This window comes from Anastrepha ludens, chromosome 4 (genome assembly GCF_028408465.1).
Source record: "Anastrepha ludens isolate Willacy chromosome 4, idAnaLude1.1, whole genome shotgun sequence".
NCBI classification, from domain to species: Eukaryota; Metazoa; Arthropoda; class Insecta; order Diptera; family Tephritidae; genus Anastrepha; species Anastrepha ludens.
Genome location: NC_071500.1, coordinates 106021207 through 106033332, shown reverse-complemented (window position 1 = coordinate 106033332; position 12126 = coordinate 106021207). Strand labels below are relative to the sequence as shown.

At 38.7% G+C, this 12126-nt stretch overlaps 1 protein-coding gene across 2 annotated transcripts in view; it reads right to left on the bottom strand.

The window, feature by feature from the left end:
- Position 1: 1 nt before the first annotated feature.
- LOC128860456 (paired box protein Pax-3-like) overlaps positions 2 to 12126 on the bottom strand; it is a 60970-nt gene continuing 48845 nt past the window's right edge. The window contains exons 4-6 of one of the 2 annotated variants that reach the window (XM_054097995.1): positions 7763 to 8116; positions 7504 to 7688; positions 2 to 1244 (exon numbers count right to left, since the gene is read on the bottom strand). In XM_054097995.1, the coding sequence (XP_053953970.1) occupies positions 369 to 1244; positions 7504 to 7688; positions 7763 to 8116 (1415 nt within the window). In that variant the 3' untranslated portion in view covers positions 2 to 368. The remainder of the gene's footprint in view (positions 1245 to 7503; positions 7689 to 7762; positions 8117 to 12126) is intronic. The other variant, XM_054097996.1, reaches the window with a different exon arrangement.

Here is a 12126-nt window from a genome sequence, read left to right as displayed (position 1 = left end):
TTTTAAACTATATTGCGGAGTTTAGTTGGTTCGTTTTCAAGTTACAGTAAATTGCACTAAGTTAATTAAATACAATAAATTTGAGAAAATTAACACAAAATATATTATAATAAATCATACATAGAGAGTGGCTCGATTGCAGTTCGCTAATTTCAAAGTTATATTACATAAAATTACATTCCACATTACATTACATTCCACATACATATATATGTATGCACTTATATAGGTGCATCCAGAAATGCCAGGATGTTTGCGCAAACAGGCGCACATACATAACTCTCTTTATTTGGGTAGAATTGCTTTAATCAGACTTGGGAATCCTGCGCCGCATTTGGTTTACCTCCCGCGCTCATTTCACTACACTTTCATACCTTGCTCTTTGTCGCATTCACATCCTGCACCACATTTATTTCCTCCTCTGATTGTTGTGAGTGCATCGAGTCTATTGGCGATTGTGTTGTTGAATGCGATGCTGGCGAATCGGCACTGCCTTCAGTGCCATTGCTGGTAAGTAACTTTGACTGTTGTGTTGCGGCGACATATTGACGTGTGAAGTTGAGCGCTAGCATTGCCTCTGACAGCGTCGGATTCACCACCATTGAGCGAAAAGCGCTATGCTCACCGCCCATTAATAATGGAACTGATGCTGTGTGCGATGGAAATACCACCGGCATGGTGGTGTGGGCAAGCAGAGGAAGAGTCGCCTTTGTTTCCGTTGAATCGCTTGTGGGGCGTATTGTTTGTGGCTGATGTTGGAGCTGCTGCTGGTGCTGATGTTGTTGGTGGTACTGGGGGTGATGCTGAATATAAGTACTCATGTTCAATAGCGCTGTGCTGTGGGCGTATGGGGATGGACATTGTGTTATTGCTGTTGTCTGTGCCGTCGCTTGGCCTCCTTCCTGACTTGCTGTAGGGGCAATAGCGTTCGCCACTTTGCGAGTGTAGTCTGGCGTGCTTGGCGAATGCGAGTGATTTGCACTGTTCATTGACAGGGTGCTCAGTGTTGGGTAGTAAGCGTTTGTTGTATTCGATTTGTTGGTGTTGTTGTTGAAGCAATGTCTTGCCATCGTCGCCAAATCGTATTTGTCTGCTTCCAATAGCAATGATTGGCGCTGCGGATTGGCTGGTGAATGTGGACGCTGCATCGCGGCGGTGGACTGTGGCGAGCTGGAACGCCGCTGCTTCAGCTGACTGACTCGCTGATGTCGACGCCATTTCGCTCGTCTGTTGGAAAACCAAACCTAATTTTGATCAATACGAAGAATACAATCTGTTAGTTGGTAAAATGGTCAAGGAAATATTTAACACGGGTGGGCAGGAATTTGAATGGGAAGGTGTTTTTAAGAGAGAGCAGATGGAGTAATGTATATTGGAATATTGGGGAGGTGAGCATTTGAAAATGAGCTGGAAATATTCCCTGTATATGAGATTTGACAAATATGATAAGTAATATGACAAAAGGTAAGGTACACTATTTTCTCAATAATGATTAACTTATGTTACGTCAGGTTACGGTGGCTGCCGCCCTCCTTGGAGGGCTTGATACCCCTTGTTTGGGCTCGGGTTTCAGTATCTAATTATCAATGTGGTGAAAACAATCCACTTCCATTAAAGAGAAATTTATTCAAACCTACGCACGCTTACCATGTTTTCCCATTAGGCAGTGCTAATACCAACTGCTGTACTAATGGAACGTTGGCCTTAACTGATAAGAGACCTGGTTCTGTTTCCATTCACGACCTGATCTGTCTAGTTACCTCACAAGTGGGCTTCGTGGTCCACCTATTTTTGTCTAGGGCGTTGTAGAGCGACCTGACCCGGAGTTTGCTTGAGGATAAAGAGACGCTCACGAGCATGACAGAGTTGCCTGATTTAAGATCACTTTCCCTCCTAATAGATATATATATATTATACACCCTTCCTGGGTGTTTGGCCGAGCTCCTCCTCCTATTTCTGGTGTGCGTCTTGATGTTGTTCCACAAATGGAGAGACCTACAGTTTCAAGCCGACTCCGAACGGCAGATATTTTTATGAGGTGCTTTTTCATAGCAGAAATACACTCGGAGGTTTGCCATTGCCTGCCGAGAGGCGACCGCTATTAGAACAATTTTTTTCTTAATTTTTGTTTCACCGAGATTCGAACCTACGTTCTCTCTGTGAATTCCGAATGGTAGTCACACACCAACCCATTCGGCTACGGCGACCTTCTAACAGACACTGTTATTTAATAGAAGAAATCATACCAGTTCGTCATTGATAGTACCAGAAGTAAAATTATTAACTTGTCTGCAAATTAGTTGATTCTTTTTTGACAACAAAGTTTGAAAATTTAAGGCTCGTCTATCAACGCACCAATGCATCGCGATGATTAGAGGATTATTTATATGTATGTAGATACATACAAGGTGAAGTCCAAAATAAACAAACCCAAATAAACCGTATTCGCCAGACGGTGAGTGATTGAAGGTTAAAATGCGCTTTCTAGTCACAAAATCAGTTACAAGAGTTGAGCGATGAGATGGCGCAATAAGCGCCAGCTTCCTCCTTCGCGGTATTCATGTCGAATTCGACGAATGCGATGCAACAAATGCTTCAAAACGCCAAGATAGAAAATTACCCGTAGGCTTGGCCCATTGGCACGAACTTCTTATGGACAATTCCCTTGGAGACGTAAAAAATAAATGAGCATCGACTTGATTTTTGATTTCTCCAAACGCGATTTTTTGGATGGTGACTCGTCTGGGATATTCCATTTGGCACTTTGACGCTTAGTTTTAGGTTCAAGTTGGAAACACCACGTTTCATCACCAGTTACAATATTGTAAAGGAAGTTTACGTTTTTTCTCTTCTTTTTAATGAGGTCTTTCGAATGTTGAATTCTGAGTAATTTTTGGTCCTCAGTTAACTTGTGCGAAATGAAACGTGCACAGACCTTTCGTAAGCGCAAACGATCAGTTAAAATGCGATAAACCGATGTTTTGGAGATATTCAACTCAGACTCCATGAATTTCAACGACGATTTCGGTTAATTTTTGATAAATTTACGAACAATTTCGATGGAGTTTTCGGTGATTACTGATTTTGGGCGGCCCGTTTGTTTATTGTCATTTATGTCTTCACAATCATCTCTGAAACGTATAAACCACTCATGAATTCTGGCACGAGATAGACAATCATCGCCATAAACTTTTTTCATCAATTCAAATGTTTCGGTAAATATTTTACCGATTTTAAAATAAAATTTGATATTAGCTCTTTGCTCGAAACTCATTTTTGTACCGATGACACAAACATACTGACACTTTAAACGCAATAACTTTGCTTCCACTGAACCCAATGTCACCAATCTTTCACTGGAAGTCAGCAAGAGATGTAACTTCTAAAGCAGTAATTTATTAAAAAGATTTCGCCATAAAAAAAAAATTGTATCCCGCTAGTCTTGTTTATTTTGAACTCCACCTGGTATGTATAATTGGCGCCTCCACCCTTTTTGGGTGTATGGCCAAGCTCCGATACCGAAGGGTCGATTAAATCTTGTTTCGTCTAAACTCAACAAAATACCTAATGAAAGCGTGATGCCGGAAAACCGTACTATGTTGGTGTCATCTTCGATCACAAAACCAAAACAGAGTGTTAAGGATTAAGTTTATCATTGGCAGATTTCTGCAATAAGGAGTCTGCCTCAGCATTTTATCAACAAAAGTCTTATAAACGTGCTGAGCATCGATATAATAATGGAGTATAACATAGACGGTACACACGGAAAAAGAGCCTCGAGCAACAGAAATTTCTATGCGGTTTTTTGGGTATTATGAATTTTTACATAATGCCAAACTAAATTTAAATATCTATATATTTTAAGCTAAGCTTTACCAGTGCCGATGAACCAGAAATGCATTTAAGGAAAACATTTCAATATAAAAAAAACGGTTTTTGCAAAAAAAAAGTCATCACAGAAATATCCTCGCAGCAACCGGGCACGGGCATGTAAAATATTAGTTCGAAATTTTACTAGCATTAATTTTATTTATGTTCCTAAAATTAATATATTACCTAAAATTTTATTTCTTTATTGTGTTTCGTAAAGAATTTGGTTTAATTGTTTTTAAGACTTACTTGTCGTTTGAACCAATTTTAGAATGTGTAATCAGTTACTGTATCTGGTGGAAGTTTTATTTAATTTTAAGAAAAACGAAACATTTTTAATATGAAATAGAATATTTTAAAATGTTGAAATCGAATGGAATGGGTTTTTTGATCTTAACTAGTCTGAAACTGGTTATTTCGGAAAATATTTTTTTTGTTTTGGTTAGAATGAGTTGGTATTTTAACTGATATTTTTCTGATGTATAGCCCGACAGTTGACACTTCGTAAGGCATCGCTGTATTGAAAATAGCAACTGTTACAATGGAAAAAAGGTGCAACACGAACTAGTTGAGCTGAAAAGTGAACAGGTAGTATTTTAGTTCACAACTTTTACTTTTCCTACAGGGCTATTGTGGCCTTATGCTGACTTAGATCAGATTCTTTCTGAGGTTTGCACTTCAACCTCATGGTCTTTTGTGCCCTTATGCTGACTTACAATATCAAGAAGATTATTTTTTCCTACGCTCGGTAGTTTCTTCCTCGATCTTTTTTTCTTTTTTTACACCGTTTAACACATTTTTAAGAAATTTTAATAAGAAATTATACTGAATGATAGATTCAGTCGTGGGTATATGTCAATGAGCAAGAACTAGTTTTGTTCCACTCTTTCATATGCAATGACAAATATTAGTGTAAAGTATTTGCTTCCTTATGACGGTATACGCACTTAAGCTCCTAGCCCTTTGTGACCCAATGCTCGTGAAGCTTATATCGGCTAGCATCTTTGAATAGCCTATGAAGTTCTTGAACCTCAACCCTGATTTTGTTGCGCCCTAGTAGATATGGTGTTAATCTCCTCTTACACCGCTTCGCGTCACATTCTATAGAAATTATTCCAAAGAACGCTAAATCTGGTTGCATGTAAGTCAATCAAATATTGTCCAGCGCGGACTGAGAGTGAGTAAGAATTTTGTATTTCAAGCATTTCCTCAAACAACCTTTGGTCCGCAATTCTAGACATTTTCAATAATTAGCAGGTTGCTGGCTGGTAAAAGCATACACCAGCTATCACTGATATCACTGATGTAAGTATTAGCTAAGCCCCTCGCTTGTGTTGTTACTCTCTAAGTCGCGTTGACTTGGAATCGAGATATATACATATGTATGTATATGAAATATCTCGGCCATATCGTTAAGATATCGGATGTTATTTGAAAGCGGCTTTTGGAATCAGCGATGTTTTTTCAGGCCTTCAATGAAAATATAGATTTCCTGGCTGAGAATCTTAGCACACATTACAATGGAGGAACGCAATTCCCATCCAGTTCATCCCGCTTCTTCGAAATAGCTATTCGTTCAGGTCGCTTCTATCAGACAGGCGAATATATAACGATATACCCTGGTGTTCAGGGCCTCTTTCAAGCTTAAATGGATTCGTTTCTTCCAATCGCGTCGAATCTCCATTCGTAGTACTGATCAAAGTATGCACAAATAGTGCAGATTAGAAGATATGGATGTTTTTTGTGAGTTAATTTGTTGACTATAATAAAGTTGATGTATAATAAAGTTTGACCTAATGAGAGCAAAATAAATATATGATTTTTAAAGTACGAATACTCAAGCCACAGGTCGTAATGTGGATGTACAATGCAGTGATTTTGCCAATTTTAACGTATGGATGCCTGGTTTGGTGGGAAGCTCTTCGGAAGGGCTATAATATCACTAAACTGGGGAGGATGCAAAGGACTGTATACATTGTCATCACCGGAGCATGTAAAACTTGCCCCAGTGCTGCCCTGAATGTCTTTTTGCACTTACTTCCCATCGACATTTCCATCGCTGCTCAAAGTGCAATCAGGTTAAAGGAGGTTGGCCTCTGGAAGCAAAGGACTTGGTAGCATTTTCGGGCAGTAAACACCGTATTTCTCCGAACTTCGAACAGATCTCTCTATCCGCAAACTAGAGTTTGAGAGTCGTGCTAGAGCAATCTTTCCAGGATTGAATCGAGGTTAAAATCTGCACCGAAGCTTGCACCTCTGTCTTCACTGACGGTTTCAAGATGGAATCGGGAGTCGGAACAGGGGTTTTCTCTAAATCAGCCAATTTATCTAACTCTTTTAAACTGCCGAGCACTGCTAGTGTTTTTCAAGCAGAAGTCTTTGCGATCTTGCAGGCACGCAAAATGCTTAAGGAATGGTGGAGCACGGGAGATATTAACATTTTCTGCGATAGGCAAGCCGCGATTAAGGCTCTGACGACGCCATGGTGCAGAACGAAATTAGAAACTCCTGTAAAGAAGAGATCAAATCTCTTGGGTGTGCAGGTAACATTTCTTTGATCTGGGTTCCAGGACATAGGAACATAGAGGGAAATAAAATTGCTGATGAGCTTGCCAGGAAGGGGACCTCAGAGACCTCATACCCGGTCATCAGCATCCCCTTGACAGTTGTTAAAGGAGAACTGCACAGAAAAGGTGGAACTCCATTTCTTCACGTGCTATTTCGAAAACCCTTCAGCCCCAATACGATATACGGGACTCAGAAAGTCCTTTGGACTCCTCGCCATTCAATTTCCAAACTTGTAGCTGTATTTACCGGTAACAGAACGATCGGCACACACGTGGAACAGCTAGGGTTATCATTTAACCACCAATGCAGAAGCTGTGGGAACCTTTCAGAGAAGGAGACAGTAGAGCATTTTCTCTGTAAATGCCCCAGTTTGGCAACTAAAAGACTAAGGTCACTGTTAGTTCTTTTCTTCGACAGCTTGGGGCAGTGCGCCAACCTAAATCCAATCAATCTTCTCCATTATATCAACAGCTATGGCTGGCTGTAGATATCTGCCTGTTGGCGGCCTCCTAATGGTATCGAAATGGGGCTTTAGTGCTACTTGAGGAGTGCCAGGTGCACTTCAACCATTTCACCTACCTATCTACCTAAAGTACGAATGGCCTACTATTCGAAGCCTAAAATAAATAAAAAAAAATTTAAGTATAACTTCATGCACACATCCGTTCTGTGAAACCAGTGACAGTGGTTGCTGGATAAAGCATAAACAAATAAATTACTAATCAACAATTTCTTTGCTAGTTTTGAAGTAAGTAAAAGAGTCTACATACGAGTGCAACTTGTGAAACTACGACAGTGGTTGACCCGATATTCTATAACTCCCAGTTTGAGATTTGCCAATTAACCTTTTTCGTCAATTTGTTTTGAAGTTCTTTTAAATCGATAGAAGAGTTCTTTTTATGAAAAAATTTGATATGTCAGTCCCAGATAACTTTTACACAGCATGCATTTGCCTGTATTAGTAACTATTGAAAATTCATTTCTGAAATTTCCTCTACTTATTGGACGTTCTTTGAATTCTATAACCAGTTTGACCTACAGTTATTTTTTATTAGTTCAACCCACCTGAACTCTCGCTTCACTCAATGCGGTGCGCGCTGCTAATTTCTCCCTTGTGCTAACGCATGGGTAATGTGATTTTTCGAACTCCTTCTCCAGTTCATCCAATTGCTCAGAGCTGAATGTGGTTCGATTTCTTCGGAATTTCGGTTGATCACTATCATCTGAATCAGAATCCTCGCCTTCAATGTCTGAAAACAATACAACATTAGTAAGAATGAGATCGACTTTCCAATTTAAGTAAATAATTTAATTTACCACTTACCGATCATTCGACTCGCATCTGGTGAGCCCAAAGTTTCATGACTCCCCGAACCTGGTGATATTGCAGGTAAGGAAATACTTGAATTCGTTGATGTTAAGCTACCAGGTGGAAAGATATGTGGGAGACCGCTGCCGCTACCACTTCCACCACCCCCATTGGGGGGCGCTCCAGGCGCCCATAAATGATGTGGTGGTGGTATAGCCGATGGCCATGTCGGGAAACTGGGATGTGTAGGATGCATATAGACATAACTGGTAGCGCGTGCGAATTCGGCTGCGGCACGTTCGGCTGCACGATTACGTAGTATGCGATTGATGGAGGATACCGAGGGTGCGGTTGCATTTGTACAAACACCTGGAAACGAAAGTGGAGAGTAATTAAGTTCACGTAGAGTATGCAATTTAAAATATATGCACAAATACACAAAACATTGATCAATTAGATAAGTTGAGCATTTCTAAGAAAACTCATATGTCCGTATAAAATTTTGTTAACAATCACTTGTTGTCAAAACTATGCAAGGAGCCCCTCGAGCTAGAGAATTTAGACTGTGTAAACTCTTTGTCTGAAACTTTTGTGTTATAATTGTTAAGCTTGGCATTAATTAAAGGATGAGAAAGTTTAAGTCGAAAACTGCTTCAATTAACGCATTGGAAGACAACATTAAAGCATTTATATGGGAGATACCGGCCGAAACATTGGAAAGAGTATGCCAAAATTGGACTAAGCGGATGGACCATTTGGTGTCTCAAAGGGAAAGAATGTGCAACGAGATGGCAGATCGAAAGAAATGAAGCCTTTCACCTCTTTTTTCCAATCCCCTTACATCGCCTTCACGTGGTGACACTGTTAACCTAGTGCAGAGATCAAGTAGCTATCTTTTTACAAGAAAGAACAAACCTTGGTGGATGCTCTAGGAACGGAAGACGTAAGGTGAGCACCCCTGAAAGGGGACTGGCCTTTAGGCTGACAACCTAATGTCAGTATAAAAAGAAACTTGTCTCGACACATCAACAACAGCCTCGGATAAGAAATGGACATCAATACCGACCCCTGCAACGTTTAAAGGACTATGATTTGACACTTGGAACATGGAATGTATTGACTATGCTGCAACCTGGAAAAATGGCGGAAATTGCAGACGAACTAATGAAATATCGGACAAATATTTGTGCACTACAAGAAATAAGGTGGAAAGGTGATGGTGAAGTGAGAAAGAAAGCTTACTCGATTTTTTTTTAGTGGTTCTGAAACTCAAGGCTTACGCGGAACAGGATTCTATGTAGACAGTAAAACCAGAAAAAGCATATTGAATTTTTCTCCCGTGAACGATCGTATATGTTATTTAAGATTGCAAGGTAAATTTCAAAATATATATTAACTATTATAAGTATATATGCACCTACAAACGATAGCACTGATGCTATAAAAGATAAATTCTATGACGACCTTAGTGACGTAACTAACAATATTTGCAAACACGACATTTTATTGATTGTAGGCGATTACAATGCAAAAGTAGGAAAGGAAGAAGGCATCATCGATAAAGTTGCGGGAAAATTCTCTATACACAACCACACAAATGACAATGGTATGCGAATGTGTAGCTTTGCGAGTGCCCACGGGTTAGTTGTCAGTAGTACAGCCTTCAAGCACAAACGAATTCATCTTCAAACTTGGAAAATGCCGGGCCGCAATATGGCTAATCAGATCGATCATATACTTGCTGACAAAAGACATGCTACATCAGTCATAGATGTGAGATCATATAGAGGCGCTTGCTGCGACACAGATCACTATCTCGTGGTAGCTAAGTTACGACAACGAATTTCAATAGTAAATGACAACAAAGGCTATAAAAAATTAAAGTGGAATACAGATGAACTTATAAATAATGAAGATATGAAAGCAAAGTACAAATATGCGATTGAAAACATTTTATTTAATGAAAATAGCACAAATAATGACTCAACTGAATTAGATATTGAAGATCAATGGAATAAACTGAAAGCTACAATCATAAAATCCGCAAAGAATATTATTGGAGAGAAGAGATCAGTAATGAACGAATGGTATGATGAGGAATGCAGAGCAGCTAATTATGCGAAAAAGGAAGCTAGAATAAAATATATGGAAAGAAACACACGTACAAATAGATTATATTATGTAAATAAAAGAAAAGAAGCTAAGAAAATAATGCGAAAAAAGAAAAAAACCTACATGAAGCGGCAAATTGAACAAATTGAAAGCGATTTTAGAAACAAAAATGTCAGAGCTATGTATCAGAACATCAAAAAACAGACTAAAACATTTCAACCTCGAACAAATATATGCAAAGCAAAGGATGGTTCCATAATCAGCGAAAAACAACAAGTAATAGATAGATGGAAAGAATATTTCAACGAACTACTTAACAAAGAAAACTACGATAATACAAGTAAGGAGGAACAAGTAGTACATACGGCCGAAATCTATGTTGAAGAACCTAGCTTTGACGAAGTACTATTGGCTATAAGAAAACTTAAAAACCATAAAAGCTGTGGTGAAGATGGAATACCCGCAGAACTTCTGAAATATGGCGGACATGAACTACATAAACAAATATTTATCTTAGTAAGCCAAATATGGCATTCAAATGAAATACCCACTGGATGGGCATCAAGCATAATAGTACCTATACACAAAAAAGGACATAAAACTGAATGCCAAAATTACAGAGGCATATCTTTACTTAATACAGGTTATAAAGTATTTACAAACATTCTATTTGAAAGGCTGAATATTTATGCTGAGAACATCCTAGACGATTACCAATGTGGTTTTAGAAACAACCGCTCAACGATTGATCAAGGTTTTACTGTCCACCAGATATTCGAAAAGTTTTACGAATATAAAATTGATATATTTTGCCTCTTTGTTGACTTCAAACAGGCATTTGACAGTATAAATAGAAAACGGATAAAATACTGCTTTCAGAAAATTGGAATACCTCTGAAGCTAATTAATTTGATTCTCTGTACATTGTCGAACACAACAAGTAAAGTACTGGTGCAAGGAAGCCTGTCAGACCCATTCGAAATCATATCCGGAGTAAAACAAGGAGACGCATTGTCATGTTTAGTATTCAATTTAATGCTACACACGACTGTTAAAGAAATAAACACGAATGGAACATTATTTAATAATGATTTTCAGATATGTGCCTACGCTGATGATATTCTTATTATGGCTAAAGATAGAAACACTCTTATACGCGTCTTTAAATGTATTGATAAAGATGCAAAAGTTCTGGGACTACACGTAAATACCGAGAAAACCAAATACATGATTCGGTCAGTCAACAACACGACACGCGATGACCTAAGTATTAACAACTTTGCTTTCGAAAATATCACTGAATTTAAATACTTGGGTTTTAAACTATCAGCAGATAAAGATTCGGCGATAGCTATTAACGACAGAATCCAAGCTGCAAATAACGCCTACTACGTTAACATAAAACTAAATCAAAAGATTTGTCCAGAGCACAGAAAATAAGAATGTACAAAGTACTGATACGACCCGTCCTTACATATGGTGCAGAAATATGGACGCTGAAAACAAATGATATTCATCAGCTGATGTGCTTCGAAAGACGTATCATAAGGAAAATATATGGTCCGGTTGCAACAATAGATGGCAGCTACCGCATTCGCTACAATAATGAAATCGAAGAAATCGTTCAAGGACAAAATATAATACGTTTTATCAAAGCCCAACGAATTAGATGGATTGGGCACGTACTGCGCATGCCGAAAGAGCGAAATGCTAGGAAAGCTTTTATTTTAACACCAATTGGAGGAAGAAAAAGAGGACGCCCACGAAAGCGATGGTTAGATGACGTCGAATCAGATCTTAAGCAAATGAACGTACACAACTGGAGAGATGTAGCCATGGATAGAATAAAGTGGAGAAAAATTGTTGATGAAGCTATGGTCCACCACGGACTGTGAGGCTAAGAAGAAGAAGAAGGATGGACCATTTGAAGCACAGTCGCGCTCAGCATTTGCATGAAGTAATCTTCAAACATTAAATTATATGGTCTGTACTATCGATTTAAATAAAAATTTCATGCGTTTTTCTAAATTTTACGTGTCTTTTTTTGAAAAACTTTCCTACACTATTAAAAAATCACTCTTGGGGATAGTTATTTTTTATTTTATTTAATTAATAATTCTTACACTTATAATATTACAGCACCAGCTATCAGGTTTTTCGGTTTATTGCTAAAAGGAAGAAGATAGTCGAATAGAATTTCTTTGAATCTAGCACATTCGACCAGAAGATGAAGAACAGTGTTGTCGGTAGAGCCGCAAAAGGAGCAG